The sequence below is a fragment of the Stenella coeruleoalba genome (genome assembly GCF_951394435.1).
Source record: "Stenella coeruleoalba genome assembly, chromosome: X".
Classification (NCBI taxonomy): Eukaryota; Metazoa; Chordata; class Mammalia; order Artiodactyla; family Delphinidae; genus Stenella; species Stenella coeruleoalba.
The window spans coordinates 54,513,833-54,531,951 of NC_137152.1; the positions used below are offsets into that span (position 1 = coordinate 54,513,833).

The following is an 18,119-nucleotide window of genomic DNA, read 5'->3' on the forward strand; positions in this document are numbered from 1 at the left end:
CCTGGGTTTCCTCTTACTTTTCTGAGGACTCTTTCTCAGGCTCCTCTTATTCCACCTACCCATACTTGAAACATAGCCCAGGTTCTGTCCTGGGATTTTTTTCTTTCTCGTCGCGCTGTCCAAGCCCATCACCTTGCTCCCTCCGCACCACCTTAAGTGGTCTCACTCACTAAGATGCTTATAGCTCCTACCCATGTGCTGCTGATCCCAAACCTCTATCTCCTGCCCATATCTTGCGTCTACATTTCAGCCTATAAATGTAGTTGCCTGTGGGACATCTCGTGAATGTCTCACAGGTACCTCGCATTCCACGTATCTGAAGCTGAACTCCCCATCCTTCCCTGCCTCTGTTAAACCTGCCCCTCCATTACCTGTATTCAGTAATATCAACATTCCCTCAGTCACCCAAGCCAGAAACCAGTGCATCACTCCATACTCTTTCTTCACTCTGACTCCTCTTTCCAATTCCATCAGTCACCAAGTCCTGTCAGTCTTACTTTCTCATCTCTCAAGTCACTTTCTTTTCTCTAACCCTACTACCACTACCTTCGTTCAGGCCTTCATCGTTAGCTTATAGCACGCTTTCCAACTGGATTCCTTATCTTCAGTCAGGCACCTGTTCAAGTCATCTACCAACCAGCAGCAGCATGTTCTCCCTAAACGGGATATCCCTGCTTAGAGCTCTTTTCAGAGCTCCTCACTTTGTGCCACGCTGCTTAGCAAGGCCTTTGTGCTCTAGCCTTGCCTACCTGGCTAGCTTCCCCTCTCCTCAGCCCTTCGTCAGAATCTGCCTAGCCATACTAAGTGTGCTACGTTCTTGCTTGTCTATGCGCCTTTGTACATCTTGCTCCTTCTGCTATAAATGCCTTCCCTCTGTCTTCACGTGACTAATTCTATTTCCCCCTTCACTACTCAGCTCCAATTTCATCCCCTTGAACCACCTCCAGTTCTTTGACCACCTCCATTTCCTTCCACTCCCACCTCCCTCGTCTGGTGCTTACCTCTTTCCTACACTAACACTACCCCAACTCTGTATTACAGTCATCACCTTGCCTGGCTGACTCCCAGTAGACAGCAAGCTAATCAAAAGGGGGAACTATGTCTTATTCATCTTTGAACCCCAGGGGCCTGGCATAGAGCCTGACATGTCATCATTGGCCCTCATTGAATGCCTCAGTTCTTTTTCCCTTTTGGTCTGACTGGTAATGCCTACTGATATTTCAATTCAGTTCAGATGTCACCCACCTATGAAACCTCTACTTTGGGTCGAAGTCTTTCCATCAGTTGGTGCTCCCATAGTGTTTTTTCCTAACACTTTATTATGAAAATTTTCAAAGATACAACAAAGTTGAAAGATTATACAGGAACATCCCTACACCTAGCATCTGGATTCCGCCATTAATATTTTACTATATTTGCTTTATATCTGTCCATTTATCCACTCATTAATCCACATTCTTTTTTTTTCAAATTCTACTTGACGGTTGATGCTTTTCCTTGCCCTGTATGCGTCCCTTTTATTTTTATTTATTTTTTTAACATCTTTATTGGAGTATAATTGCTTTACAATGGTGTGTTAGTTTCTGCTTCACAACAAAATGAATCAGTTATATATATACATATGTTCCCATATCTCTTCCCGCTTGCGTCTCCCTCGCTCCCACCCTCCCAATCCCACCCCTCCAGGCGGTCACAAAGGACTGAGCTGATCTCCCTGTGCTGCCACATTCTTTTTTGAAACACATTTTTAAAGTAAATTGCACACATTAGTGCACTTTCTCCCAAATTCTTAAGCTTACATATTATTAACTGGAGTTTACTATTTCTTTAGATTTTTAATGTAAAATTTACAATGAAAAGCACAAATTTTAAGTGTATTGTAGCTGAATTTTGACAAATGCATTTACCTAAAAGCCTGTAATCCAAAGCCTTATCATGATATAGAAGATTATCTCCCTTCCCAGTCAGTTGTCACCCTACCACGTCTCACAGCATTCTCCCTTTTCACTGTAATTATATTTGTCTTTTTTTCTCATTAAACTTTGATTTCCTTGAAGGTAGTGACCAGTTTGTATTTTCTTGCCACCTATGCTAAGACTGTGTCTGACACACAGTAGGCGTTCCATAACTATTGTCTGGCCGGATATATGAATATCTGCCTTATTCCTGGAATATGAGTACGTGTTGTATTCATTCTCTTTCTTTCTCGTCTCCCACATCCAAAAGGTCTTTTAGTCATGTCATATTTATGTCTTAAACACCTTCTATCTCCTTCATTCCTCTCCCATGGTTCCAGTCCTTAGAGATCGCTCAACTGAACTATTAAAATTATATCCTTGTACATGTCTCTTTATGCACTGATGAGAAAGTTTCTTGATAGACACCCAGAAGTAGAATTGTTGGGTCATATTTTAATGAACGTATTTTACTTTAGTAGGTATTGCAAAATCCTCTCTAAGGAGCTTGTACCCTTTTACACATCCACCAGCAAATATTATTAATTTGATCATTTTTGCTAAATTGATGGATGCAAAATTTTATTGTTGTTGTAATTTGTATGTTTTGATTTCTAGCAAGGTTGAGTGTCTTTTCAGTAAAGTTGCCAAGTAAATCACAGGAAGCCCAAGACATGGATATACTAGGAATACAGGAAACACAGGACATACTTATACTAAAAACTTATTTGTGTTTTATATGTCCTATATTTTTATCTGTTAAATTCTGTGAATTGCCAACTCAAATACTGTGCGTGTTTTTCTATTGACTTTTTAGAAAATTAATTGGGAGAGGGAGTTCATATATTCTGGACATAAGTGGTCAGTTTTATGAGTTCCAAATATTTTGTCCCCATCTGTGGCACATCTTTTTACTAAGTGTATGATGTCTTTTGTCATATAAAGTGTTGGGTTTTTTATATAAATAGAATTTCAGTGTAGTCATATAGACATAAAGGCATTTCTCCTATGTTTTCTTCTTTAAAAAAAGTCTTAAATCTGTCTGGAATTTATAACTACGTGTGGTGTGAGGTAGCAACTTAGTTTTATGTTTTTCCATATGGATAGCCATCTTCCCCAACAGAATATATTAAATTGTCCATCTTTTCCTCAAAAAAAAAAATAACCTCCTAAATGGTTTCTTAAACACCAGTTTTTTACTCCCAAATCTACCTTCCAAATGACTACCAAAGTAATATTTCTGAAATCTAAATTTGATCATGTTTATTCCTTCTTTAAAACCTTTCATTTGTGTCCATCATCTACAATAGATGTTTTTAATCTGCCTTCTTTTTAAAGCAAAGGAACTCTTTTTAAAATGAAGTCTTAAAACAAATTATAACAGTTGAAATAAATTAAAAAACAGATTTTAAATTCACATACATTTATTTTGTAAGTTCAAATTTATAGCATTGAGTAGGTCAATCTTCAAACAATAAGAATATTATAGCTATTTTATGATCACAATTTCTTTCTGTTTATTGCATATTATAAGATTTTTCATGGGATAAAAAATGCAGTACATCCAGCAAAGGACTTGTATCTAGAATATATGAAGAACTCTCAAAACTCAATAGTAAAAAATAATCCAACTAGAAAATGAGCAAGACATGAGCAGATATTTCACTGAAGAGGATATACAAATGGCAATAAGCACATGAAAAGACGTTCAACATCCTTAGTCATTAAGGAAATACAAGTGAAAACCACAAGGAGATTTCACTGTAAACCTCTCAGAATAGCTAAAAGAAGAAATAGTAACAATATCAAATGCTGGCAAGAATGTGGTGAAATTGAATTTCTCATACATTGCACTATTGGACATTTATTCCAGAAGAAGTGTATGTTCACACAAAAACCTGTACGCAAATGTTCATAGCTGCTCTATTTGTAATAACCAAAAACTGGAAACAACTCAGATGTCCACCCACAGGTGAATGAATGGTTAAACAAACTATGGTACATCCATGCCATGTAATACTATTTAGCAGTAAAAAGGAATGAACTATTAAAACAGACTCCTTGGATGGATTATTATTATGCTGAGTGAAAAAAAAAAGGCTAGTCTCAAAATGTTACATACTGTATATGCTGTTTATACATTCTTGAAATAACAAAATTATAGGGGAGAAAGCTTAATGATTGCCAGGGGTTAGGGATTGGAGGGTGAAGAGATAGGTGTGCCTATAAAGGGCAGCACAAGAGAGCCTTGTGATGATAGTACAGTTCTATATCTTGATTTTGGTGATCATTAATGAAGTTATACATGTGATAAAATTACACAGAACTACACGCACACACACAGAGTACGTGTCAAAGTTGGTCACATCTGAATAACATCTGGGGATTGTGCCAAGGTTAATTTCCTGGTTCTGATATTGTACTATGGTTATGTGAGATGTTACCATTGGGGGAGGCTGGGTGAGTGGTGCACAAGACCTTGCTGTACATTTCTTTTGCAGCTTCCTGTGAGTCTTTAATTATTTCAAAATAAAAGGGTATTTTTTAATGCAATATAATGAAAAGTAACTTTTTCTCTTTCCCCAAATCCCTAGTCTATGTCTTTAGACATTCTCTCTTTCTGTATAATGGAAGCATACTATGCACTGTGTTCTAATCTACCCTGTATTTATGGAGATTGTTCCATATCAGTATATACATCTCTACTGTATTCTTTTTCATGTCCATATATTATATAGATATGCCACTGTATTTATTATACCATTCCCCTATTGATAAACATTTAGGTTGGTTCCAGACTTTTGCTATTACACACTGGCTCCAGTGAACATTCTTAGTTCTTAGTATATAACATGATGGGGATTCTGGATAACAGCTATAATCTTATTTAAGATTTTGTATCTATTTTTTCTATATTTTTTTCTTGTCACACATTATCAAGAAAATCCTGATTCATACTAATACATAATTATGAGTTATAAACATTTTTTAACAGCCCACTTTACAATCTCTTCAATTATTAAACTGACCTAGGAGCTTCAATGAGGAAGTGATAGGACATTTAAATTCAATGTTGGATCACTAACGATATATTTCCTAATATGTTATATAATAACTATAAATGTCTAACAAGACACAAAGCTTACAAGAAGCACTGAAACCATCTTTTTTTTTTGAGTGCCATTGGATAAGTGCTTCATATGCACCATCACATTTTCTTTATTTTTCCAGCTTTATTGAGATATTCTTGACATATAACATATGTTACGTTTAGGGTGTACAATGTGATGATTTGACACATGTATATGTTGTGAAATGATTACCACAATAATGTTGGTTAACACCTCCATCCCCTCACATGATTACCATTTTTGTGTGTGTGTGGTGAGAACATTTAATTAAGCTTTACTCCCTTAGAACAAAGTAGTGGTTACCAGAGGGGAAGGGGTTGGGGAAAGATGAAATGGGTAAAGGGAATCAACTGTATAGTGATGGATGGAAACTAAAACTTTGGTGGTGAGCATACTGTAGGACATATAGAAGTAGAAATGTAATATGCACATGAAACATATAATGATATAAACCAATGTTATCTCAATAAACTTTTTTAATTAAAAAAGATTTAGTCTCTTAACAACCATCAAGTACATAATATAGTACTGTTGATTATAGTCACCATGCTGTACTTGAGATACCCAGAAGTTATTCATCTAATAGCTGGATGTTTGTACTCTTTGACCAGCATCTTCCCATTTCCCCCACCCCTCAGCCTCTGGCAGCCACTATTCTACTCTCTTTCTATGAGTTCAGCTTTTTTTAAATTCCACATATAAGGTGAGGACACACAGTATTTGTCTTTCTCCATCTGATTTATTTCACTCAGCATGATGCCCTCAGGGTCCATCTATGTTGCAAAAGGCAGGATTTTCTTCTTTTTGTGGCTGAATAATATTTCTCTCTGTGTGTGTACCACATTTTCTTTATTCATTCATCCATCAATGGACAATTAGATTGTGAAACCATCTTTAATAGTATATCATAGCATGTTGAGTTCCGTATTCATTTGGTACTACACAACCGACTATGATGCAGTGATGAGCACATGAATTGAGTAACTGCCTCTGTCTGGTGTTTCAGTACAAGCTCATGTGCTACAGTGGTATAATTATCTGTACAGTTTTCCGTGAGTGTGCATGTGAACTGGGCAAACGTCTCGTGCAAAGCCACAACTTTAAATTACACATTTGCAAAAACTTCGAACGTATGTACAAATAATAGAGGTATTTTCAAAGACTGCAGAAAAATTAATTAACCTTGCTGCACAAGATAATGTGTAGATTCTAACACAGTATTGTGTAGATTCTAACACAGTATTGTGAAGCAGTTAGACTCCAATAAAGATCTATTTTTTAAAAAAAAGATTTGCTTTATAGCACATTGGAATGAGCTATTTAAATGCAGTTTTTTTAAAAAACAATATAGGGCTTTTTTGTTTTTGCTCCGTCGAGTCTTAGTTGAGGAATGCGGGATCTTTCGTTGCGGCATGCGGGATCTTCATTGCGGCATGCAGGCTTCTCTCTAGTTGTGGCGTGCAGGTTTTTGTCTCTCTAGTTGTGGCGTGTGGGCTCCAGAGCACATGGGCTCTGTAGTTTGCAGCAGGCAGGCTCTCTGTTTGAGGCACGGGGGCTCAGTAGTTGTGGCGTGTGGGCTTAGTTGCCCTGTGGCCTGTGGGATCTTAGTTCCCCGACCAGGGATCGAACCCATGTCCCCTGCATTGGAAGGCGGATTCTTTACCACTGGACCACCAGGGAAGTCCCTTAAAGGCAGTTTTTAAAATAGTTAAAATAACGTTAAATAGCGGTGATGGTTGCACAACAGTGTGAATGTACTTAATGCCACTGAACTATACACTTAAAAACTGTTAAAATGGTACATTTTATGTTATATATATTTTACCACAATAGAAATAATTTTTAAAACAAAATCCAAATTACAGTTGCAGAAACTCTGCAGTATTTTTGTGGTTCCCTAAAGTATCCCTAAGGTTCTGAGGAACACAATTTGAAAACCACTGTCCTACAGGATAAACACAAATACCTGAGCATGACATATCTTTCATGCTCTTTATGATCTGTCCCTAACTGTCCTCTGGCCTCATTATTTGTTACTCTCTATCTCATAACTTGCATTATTTTCCTGTTGAACTCCCTGTAGTTCCTAAATGTATGATGCTGTCTCACAAATATGTGCCTTGACATATGTTACTTCTTTGCCTGGAATAACCTTACATTCTTCTTTCCCACTCTTCCCTCCTCCATCAGCATTGTCCTAGTCATTCTTCACAGTTCAGCTCAAATTTTCAATTCCCACTCCTACGAGAACCCATTTTTACTATACTTACCTTTTCCTTTAACATTATATTTGCAAATAGTTTTTGTTGGTGTGTCTATCTCCCTTTAGATTTTTAACTCCTCGAGAGTAGGGATTGTGACTTATTCATCTTTCTACCTCTAATGCCTAGCACAGTGCCTAGAATATTGAACATATTCACTAAAGATGATAAGGACTCAAATGTGTGGGGTGAGAAAAGAGGGAGAGTCCAGGATGTCACAGGTTTGTTGTTTGTTGGATATCCGACTGTTTAGGTGATGAGACAATGAAAAGGAACAGTGCTGGAAGTGAAATAGATTTGCACTGAAAGATGAATTCTGTGTTGTTCAAGTCTGTGTTATGCAATGCCACATGGGCACAGCCCACTGGAGTTTATTCAGTAGGCAGACAAAATATAGCTTTGGACAATAGGAAAGAGGTCTGGTTTGGAGATGGGAATTTGAGGGAGTCATTAATATAGGTGTTTATTGGAACTCTAGGCAAGGATGAGATAGCCCAGGAAGAGTATATATAGTAAGCAAAGAGCCTAAGACAGTCCCAAGAGAATACCAACTTTAATGGGTGGGTATTGGAAAAACTACCCCATTAAGTAGACTGGGAATGATTGAGAATGGGGGACACAGTAGTCACATGGCTCTGGAGGGGCGACGTGAGAGTTCAAGCTTTCTTTAAATGTGTTTTCTACCAACCCCGTCTTTTCAGCCTCAAGTCTCTCCTCTTTCCAAGGTACCTGGTGCCTCTAAGGAGCAAATTTGCTCATTTCCATAGAGCATAGAGGTTAAGATCATGGATTTGGGAGCCAGACTGCCTCCATCTGAATCCTGACTCTGCCACTTATTAGCTATGTGACCTTAGGCAAGTTACCTAATCTCTTTGTGCCTCAGGTCTCATATCTGTCAACACAGATAATCATACTTGATGCATACTTTATAGGACTACTGTGAGGATTAAGTAAGGTAATAAGCATAAAGTTCCTAGAACAGTATCTGGCTCATAGTAAACACTATATAAACTTAGCTGTTATTATCACTGTCGTGGTCATTATTGTCCCTCTGCAGGCACTTTAGATTGAGGCTCTTCCATCTTGCTGAGTCAGTTATTGCTTCTCTACCTGTGCTCTAAAAACACATCGAAACCTCTTGTCTACGGATATTTCCTCTCCTGTGCTCTGTGATCTTATGGGTTATTACTTTTTTTTTTTTTTTTTTTTTTTTTTTTTTGCGGTACGCGGGCCTCTCACTGTTGTGGCGTCTCCCGTTCCGGAGCACAGGCTCCAAACCCGCAGGCTCAGCGGCCATGGCTCACTGGCCCAGCCGCTCTGCGGCATGTGGGATCTTCCCAGACCGGGGCACGAACCTGTATCCCCTGCATCGGCAGGCGGCCTCTCAACCACTGTGCCACCAGGGAAGCCCTGGGTTATTACTTTTTAAATTCCTTTTAGTCGTATCTTAGGGGGGAAAGAAATGCTGGTGGTCAGTCTCCTGTGTTTGAACAGAATTTCCTCTAATGCTCTCTGTGTTCTTTTTGTATATAATTTTATTTGTTACATTGGTTCCTATGAAGCTGTATCAATTTTTTATTGGAATAATATGTGCCTAGATAATTACAATTTTATTTTTTGAAAGCCTTTCATACTTTTCCCCCTTTAGACTTTCTGTACCAGAAACTTACCTATCTTTTTTCCGGAATTTTAGAGATACGTTTTCTTACCATCTAGCATACTGTTGTCTGACCGTGCACCTCAGTCCCCTACAACCAGATTCTCATCATTTTACTTACATAATCAGTTCTTCCATGTGTGTCAACTTGAAGGCCAACTTCAAGATACTGCCATTTCCTTCTTCACTTGCAGTATCTTTTTGGTGAAGAAATTGTCGTCAGAGTAGATAAGGAATTTAATGGGTGCTGTGCTTTCACTGTCAGGAAACTTAGCAAATATCCAGATAATCTAAGCTCCTCTATCCTATTAATAATAACTTACATGTAGGTAGCACTTTATAGATCACATTTGATTTTATCATAGCCTCATGAGGTAAAGGTATGTATTACACCTGTTTTATGGATAAAGGAAAGTTTTAGTGGCTTGTCCAAGGTCACACACATTGATAAGTGGGAGAGGCAGAGTTTGAACTAAGATTCTATCTCCCAATCAAGTTCCTTTCCACTCTATTCCCTCTTAGTAGTTACTCCTGTAAGTCTTGTGATCTAGTGCAGTAATAGATCATTCCCCTTCTAGCTAGGCAGACCACATCTATACTATCATATTACTTCTGTTTTTCACCCTAATCTTCTTGGCTGTGCTACCTGCCTTAGGCTCATACATATTTTCTTCACATATAGAGCAGGGTTTCTCAGCTGTGGCACTATTGACATTTTGGGTCAAACAATATTGGTGGGGAGGGACTGTCCAGGGCATTGTAGGGTGTTTAGTGGTATCCTTGCCCTCTACCCACTAGATGCCAGTAGCACTCCCCCTGACCTCACAGGTTGTGACAACCAAAATGTCTCCAGATATTGCCAAATGTCCTGCAAGAAGCAAAATTGTCCCCAGTTGAGAGCTGCTGCATATAGAGCTGCTTCGTTTCTCTTCTGCCTCGTTTTTCTCTCCTGTTACCAATATACCCTTTTATTCTAGTTGTGAAACCAATTGTAACGTGCCTCCATGATACTTGTGAAGTTCTAGTCCCTTTTTAAAGTTAAAATCTCTACTTTATTATTTATTTGTTGCCCTCGTGAACAAATACCCGAAGCTGTTAAGTAGTATTCTTGATCCTCTCCTCACTTGGTCTGTTCTCAATCTTTTAGAGAGAAGAGGAACTTCTGGTCTTATAATTTTATCTGGGCATTTTCTCCATAGCCATCCTTGATTAGAACTTTTAAGTCTCTGCAGTCATGTTCTTCCCAGTCTTTATAATATATAATCTCCAACCATGTCAAGAATTTTCTCTTAACAACAGGAAATCAAATGCTGTTTTGTGATGATTTCTTTCCAAAGAGACATTCATTTCCCTTGCTCCTATCTATTCCAAAACTCCAACTCTCATTTGAAGAAAAAAAATCAGCCTTTTTATCCTTAAGTCTGTGCTTCTTACTTAGATCACAGTAGCCATAATTTCTTCTCAGGGCTCATCTGGACTTTTATTGTTGTTCCTGTGGAGCTATAGATGGACATTTTGCTCAGCAGGTTTGAAAAACCTCAGCAGTCTCTCCTTCACATCCTAGATGGGATATGGGCCAATAAGATGGCACAATGTTCTGTTTGGCTAAAAGGGGGAAAGAAGAGAAAGGAGTGAACTAATATGAGGATTAGTACAGGCATTGGTGAGGTTTGATCAATCTCAGCAGGATCTCCTTCACATCCTGGATGGGATAAGTGGCCCTGAAAAATGGTACCCCTTCCAACTTGCAATAAAGGGAAAAGAAAGAGCTAGTTGCTTGAGGGAATTGTTTTTGTTTTAGGTTGGGGAGATTTGAGCATGTGTATAGACTGAAAAGAAGGAATTCATGAAGGAAAAATAAATTGAATATCTAAGAGGGAGGGGGAAGATCAAGGGATCCAGGGTCCCTGGGAAAATGGAGGGAATAGAAACACTGTCAGAGGCTGAAGGGAAAATAAAGGTAGTTATTTCCTCCTCTGAAACAAGAAGGACAAAGGAATCAGTAACAGCAAAGGAAAGACTGTGAAGTGAGGAGAGGGAAGGTTAGGGAGCCCTTGTGAATAGTTGATCACCATAATGTATTTGTTGAAATCATCTACTAATAGAGTGAAGGTAGATTTCCAGTCTTGGAAATGATGAGTGTTTAGAATAGCTGCTGTGGTGAAGGAAGAATGAAGAAGAGAAGATTGTCTATTGACCAAGGGTTCAGCCAAGGTCAGATAGTGTGTTTTATAATGGATGGATCCAGTCCATTTTGTTATGTGACTTTCAGAAACTTACACACGCGCGTGTGCACACACACACACACACACACACACTCACACACACGGTTGGTTTAACCTAGGCCTGGGAATTGACATGGTGGGAATGGCAGAAGGTCATGGGGCAGAAGGTCATGGGTCATGGGGCAGAAGCTCATGGGTCTAGTGAGCGCTTGGGAAAACATAACTGAAATGATTGACTTCAGGGAATAGGTAGTTTAAGGCCCAGGAAGGATGATCTACTGGGAGTATTAGAAAGTGTCATAGGGACTTCCCTGGCAGTCCAATGGTTAAGACTCTGCTCTTGCACTTCAGGGAGCACGGGTTCGATCCCTGGTTGGGAAATTCAGATCCCACATGCTACATGGTGCAGCTGAAAAAAGAAAGAAGGCATCAGTATATTTGTAGCCACAATAAGGGTAAAGAACAGGATCCATGAAAGAAATGGAAGGATAGTAGTAGGATGCAGAGAGGAATTTTGGAGTTCAGGATCTTGTAGATAAAATTGTTTCAGGTTATAAGGGAGTCCAAAGTACAGCTGAATAAGTAAAGTAGTACAGCACTAACAATAATGATGCCATTTGTATATCATTTAACTTTGTTTTGTGTAAGGTATCTTATTAACTCCCCACCACAACCTAACGAGGTAGGTAGATTTGCCTCATTTTATAGAGGAACTTACCCAAAATTGCATAGCTAATCAGTGACAGATCCAGGATTAGAACCTAGGTCTATCTGACACCATTGCCCATGCACTTAACCATTATACTACATAGACTTTCCATAGTAAACATAACCATGGGAGGGTCAGGGGCTTTCAAGGGACCTCAGAGATTATTACAATGTTTAAAAAGTAAACCTTGGAATTTAAGAAGTGGAAAAGAACCTTTACTCTATTTGAAGCAATAAGAGGAAAGGTATTTCATTGTGGTATAATAGACAGAGCATAGGATTTGACTGCAATCCTGAGGTGGAATCTCAGGCCTACCACTTACCCGCTAATGGTACCACTTGACCTTAGGCAAGTCATTTAACCTTTGAGCTAGTTCTGTCATCAATAAACTGAAAATGATAGTTAAAATAATGATAATAATAAAAATAGCTTTTAATGTAATTTCACAGCATTAATTTAAGCATTAAGTGTGATAATGTATATTAAAAGTGTGATAATGTATATAACCACTTGTAAATAACTATACAAGTGGTTATTGTCATGGTGATCATTATCTGTCTCTCTGCTTTGTTTCCATGGGAAAGGGCAAGAAGTGCCAACAGACTCAATTGTGCATTCACCTTTGTCCTTTGAACTTTGCTTAACTGGAAGACCAACTGTTTGAAAGAGGAAGAGATGGAAAGAAAGTAAAATATCAGAGTGGATATCACCAACTTCTACCAGCATCATGTTTATTCCCATTTCTACCTATACCACCTAGGAAAAATATGGCCTGTTTCCCAAGGAGCATAAGAATATCTGATAAGAACACTAAAGATTTTTAAATACTGTTGTTTTTCATTTCTATGAAGCTTTCTGTTTGAAAAAAAAAAGAGGCACTCTCAGAAAAGTGAACAAGATTAAGAGGTTTCTTTAAGATTGCTGACTTAATATTTCTATAGCGTCTTTATTTCTTATCTCTTTCTCAGGATAGGCATATGTTAGATGTTACCCAGGTAACATGGGTATATGTTACCAAGCAATTTAAATTTTGTTTCCTGCTATTAGGTATTAATATTAACCGAGGCCTCCTATGCTTGGGAAATGTAATCAGTGCTCTTGGAGATGACAAAAAGGGTGGCTTTGTGCCCTACAGAGATTCCAAGTTGACTCGACTGCTTCAAGGTAAGCCCAAAGTGCCTCTAAAAATAAGAGAGTAACTCAGAATGATAGTGCTGAGAAAGGAAAGATAGAACAGGTAGAAAGCCAGATTTTTGGACTGTTACATACAGAGCTGTCTAGTTGATAAACAGGAGAGAGACCTGTTGGCAAGCAGGCTTCTAAGGTAATGGAAAAATGTCTTCATATATGGCTTTGAGAGCCAAAAAATCTGTATGTAGCGTGTCAACTGTACTTAGTACTTTGTACCTGAAAATGAACTTAGTTACTGCCTTTATTACTGCTGATAAGAAGAATTCCCTAAGGAGTTAAGATCTACCTAGAGGGGGCATCCAAAGAAATTTTAATCCTAATAGTGACTCCTAACTTGGCCCAGTAAGGTTTTTTTTGTTTTAACCTGATTAACTGCTGAAGTCACAGTCTCTCTTAAGAACGAGGACACATGCAATAGGATTCTAAACTCTATCATTTTATACAGCAAAAATCTTAATGTTTTTATATTGACACAATAGAAAACTTGTAGATACTTAAGAATTTTTTTCTTACAGCTCTGAGATTGAAGTCACCAACCAAAACGGACAGTTTTGCTTGCATCCTACTTGTTTGATTTCATTTCCTTCCCTTGTTCTTTTTCAGATTCTCTAGGAGGTAATAGCCACACTCTTATGATAGCCTGTGTGAGTCCTGCTGACTCCAATCTAGAGGAAACATTAAATACTCTTCGCTATGCTGACAGAGCAAGAAAAATCAAGAACAAACCTGTTGTTAATATTGATCCCCAGAGAGCTGAACTTAATCATCTGAAGCAACAGGTAGAAGGAACTTGACATTTGATGGGAAAAATTACAAGTGTGTGAGTGGAATGATAGAGCTCCTATTTCTCAGCTTCTCCTCTACCAGAATTTTAGAGATGTTGGTTAAGCATTATGTTAGTTTGGGGAAATCTTAAAGTAACTCCTATTAACAGGTTTTTGGTCATATTTAAGATTAGGGAGTGGCACTGGAGATTTCACTGATAAAGAAGTGAGCAGTAAGAGATGAGGCAAGAGAGGTAGGCAGGAGTCAGATCCCAAAGGTCCTTATATAACTTGTTAAAGGATTTGGAATTCAACCTGAAAGCTGTAGGGGGCCACTGAAAGATTTAAGTAAGAGGGTAACATGTTGAAATGAGATTACTCTAGCAAGTATATAGAAAGTGGATTAGAGGTGGGCATGACTAGAAGTAAGAAAATAAATTAGGGTATTATAATAACTCAGGTGAGAACTATGGCCTGAACTAAAGACAGTAGCGATAGAGATGAAGAAAGGGGGACAAATTAGAAACAAAAAACAAGGAGGTAGAATGTATAGAGCTTACATATGTGGTGACACATGTGACATGGAAGGGTAGGTAGGGAGAATCAAAGTTGATTCCCAGGTTTCTTGCTTGGACAACTGAATAAATGGTAGTAATAATCATTGAGTCGGGGAATATAGGAGGAAAAACAGGGTCAGGTAGGGAAATGGAAATGATGAAATTCAGTTTTGGGCATTTTGAATTTGAAGGGCTTGTAGGACATCTAAGTAGAGTTGTTCAAACATGACTGGGTATGTGGGTTTAATGTAGAGAGGTCTGAACTGAAGATACAGATTTGAGAGTCATCAGCATTTAGATGGTATCTGAAGTTATGGAGTGGATGAGATCAAAGAGTGCCCGGCACGTTAAAGGCACTTCCTCAATATTTGCTGAATGAGCAAATGGACAAGAAGAGAGAAGAAGCCTAGCAGAACTCAGGGGTAACAGCAGCATTTAAGGAAGGGGGAAAGGAGTAGAAGACAAGAGAGATGAAGAAGGAGCAAACAGGCAGGAAGAAAATCAGTGGTTCATGGAAGACAAGAGAAGAAAGTTTCAAGGAGGACTACTGAAAGTATAAATTTATAAAGTGTAAAGTAAGATAAGGGTTGAAAAGTGTCCATTGATTTTTTTTTAATCAACAAGGAGTGAGAAGAGGGTCAGGGGAATGATAGGAGCAGATTGCTATGGGATGGACAGTGAATGCTAGATAAGGAAGTGGAGGAAGTTGTTAGGCTCTTCTTTCAAGAAGGCAAGATGAAAGAAGACAATAGCTGGTAGTCAAGGGTCAAGGGATGTAAATCTGTTTGTTTTTAAAATATGGAAGAGACTTGAACATGTGAAAGAACCAGTTGGGAGAGACTAAAACTGAGAATAGGGATGAGTTGATAAGGGGTCATCTCTTAGTTGAGATCCTGAGCACAAATAAAGAGGTCTTTGCTTTAGACAGTAGAAGGGATACTTGCCCCCAAGACTAGAAGAAAAGAAGTTAGGATAGGAAGAATACAGTGACACTAATTTAGAGGAAGAAGAAGGGAAATTGAGCAATTTTCAGCCTGACGATCTTTATCTTCTCAGGGAAGTAGGAGGTAACGTCACCTTCTAAGAGCAAGCAAGCAGATGATGATAGGGTAGAGGGACTGAGGTAACCACAGAAGGCTTAAAATCACGGAAATTGAAGAAGCAGCTGACTAGGAACATGAATTTGTGGTGGTATCAGTATGACTGTGCAGCAGCTCAGTATCTCTGGCAGAGGAGCTGAGAGGGCAGGTGGTTGGGTTGACTCCTTGGGGGGGGGGTCAGGTTTTCTTTGTGTAGCACTCTTCCCAATGGGAATCTAGTGTTTCCCAACTGTCCAGTGTTCACTCCGTCTCTGGCCTTCCTCCTCAGTGATAATAATTACCATTCATTCAATCTGTTGTCTTCCTTCCCCTTATCCTCCTTTATTTCCTTCCCTCTTAGGGTTCACTATAGAAAATATAAATAATTTACCTGTTCACAGAATCATCTCAATTGTAAAATACCTTACTCAGTCCTGCTCCTCTGTTTTCTTTCATGTGTATTACTATTGCCAAAAATGCTCTTTTTCCTGGTCATTTATTTGTTCATCCATTCCAACAATAAATATTTATTGAACACTGTTATGTGCCAGGTACTGTGCTGGGATACATTGTTAAGCAAAGCAGACACAGTTTCTGCGTTCATGGAATTTATTGCCTAGTGGGGGAGACAAACATTAAACACACAATCATACCAACATATCATTATAAACTGGGATAGTGTGCTATAGGGCACTGTGAAAGTATGGAACAGGATCTTCTGTTAAATATCTAATCTGAGAAGGCTTCCCTGAAGTAGTTACATATGAGCTGAGATCTGAGGGACTGAGTAGGAATCATCTATGCAGAAAAGAAAGAAGGGGATTCCAGGAAGAAGAAATAGCATGTGTAGCAAAGTATGATGGGAAACAGCATTGACACTGCAGCCAGGCTGCCTGGGTTCAAATCCTGGCTCTATACCTCACTAGCTATTTACCCAGGGCAAGTTCTCTGTGCCTCAGTTTCCCTATCTGTAAAATGGAAATAATAATAGTACCTGCTTCATAGGGTTTTTGTGAGGGTTAACTGAGTTAATACATGTAAAGCATTTAGAACAGTGCCAGGCATATAGCATGTCTGCAAAGATCTTGAGTTAGGAATACAGTGCATTTGAAGAACTCAGAATGCCAGTGTGGCTAGAGTGGAGAGAGCAAGGAAAGGGTGTTCCAGTCTGAGACTAGAGAAGAAGCAGAGGCCTAATCAACGCCTCATGTACTACGTTAAAAATGATTTTAAGCAAGGTGGCAACATTGATCATTTCCACTTTTAAAAAATGGTATGGCTGCTGTGTGGAAGTGGATTATAGTGGAGCAAAAGTAGACTCATAGAGACCACTTAAGAAGTTACTGCAGTAGTCCAGAGAGAGAAATGGCTTAGAAAGTGATAGAAAGAAGTGACCAGTGGATTAGATAAGGGGGTGAGGGTATGACATCCAGCTTTCTGGCATGTGAAACTGCATATTCACTGACCTAGAGTATACTGAAGAAGGACCAGGTTTGGGATAGCAGAAAACTAGGCAGAAATATTAAGTAGATATTTGAATATAAAGGTTCTAAATTCAGAAAAACTAAGGGGATCTAATAATAGTAATACTCAGCTCCCTGGGCTGATTTGAGGATTAAACAGGATATTATGTCTAAACCATCTTGCGTAGTGTCTGGCTCCAGGGACTAGACTCAGGCCTCAAAGAAGCTCCCTTCCTTTCAGATTTCCTGTCTCACCTTGACATTCATATATGATTATGGTTCAAAAAAAAACCCTTTTATATTCATTATTTAATTTTATCATCATAATAAGCCAGTGAACGCAGCAGATATCTTTATTCCCATTTTAAGACACTGGGGTCTAAGAAATGAATATAGGTGGTTCAGGGCAGGCTGATGGAGGAACCAGGTCTCCTGATATCCTGCCCTTGACTTTTCCCACTGTCTCTCCAAGATGGAGCAGTAGTGGCTTATCAAAGAACAGAGAAAGCTCTTCTCCCTGCAGTGGTATAGTAACTCTGATAAGCCTTACTTGCAGGTTGCAAGGGAGAGATAGCTGGATTGGAGGGAACAACGCCCCCCTACCAGCAGTTCCTTCACTGATGGCCAGCAAATCCCCCCTAAGCTTTCTGCCTGAAGGCTCCTTTTCATATAATGGAGATAAAATACCAGTTTCTCCCTATCAAACAGCCTTGTTCCCTGTAAATGCTTTAGAAATCTATGTGGACCAAGTGAAATCACATGTGTTGTCATGCTTTGGAAATAATGATGTGACAATAAATGAAAATACTAGTGATATTGCATTAAAAAAAGGGTTCTAAATTCAGAAAGATCTGTGTTTGAGATAAATTTGGGAGTCACCAGTTTATAGATGGTAATTGAAACCATAGTCAGAGATGAGACTTTAAGGAGAGAATAGAAAGTGAGTGAGCTTTGAGGAACTTTATCATTTAAAGGACAGTTGGATCAAAGATGAACTAAGAGACTTAGAAGATCAGCTTGAAGAATAGAAGGAAAAGCAAGAAAGAGTGGCATCTGGTAACCCAAATGCTACCAAACAGTCAAATAAAATGAAGACTGAAAAATGCCCATGGGATGTAGTGACATGC

At 38.7% G+C, this 18,119-nt stretch overlaps 1 protein-coding gene across 1 annotated transcript in view; it reads left to right on the plus strand.

The window, feature by feature from the left end:
- Positions 1–18,119, plus strand: part of KIF4A (kinesin family member 4A) — a gene marked incomplete at its 3' end in the record, with an annotated part of 126,179 nt that overhangs the window by 38,018 nt on the left and 70,042 nt on the right. Inside the window, exons 7-8 of the mRNA XM_079910802.1 lie at positions 12,986–13,102; positions 13,733–13,908. Coding sequence (XP_079766928.1) covers positions 12,986–13,102; positions 13,733–13,908 — 293 coding nt within the window. The remainder of the gene's footprint in view (positions 1–12,985; positions 13,103–13,732; positions 13,909–18,119) is intronic.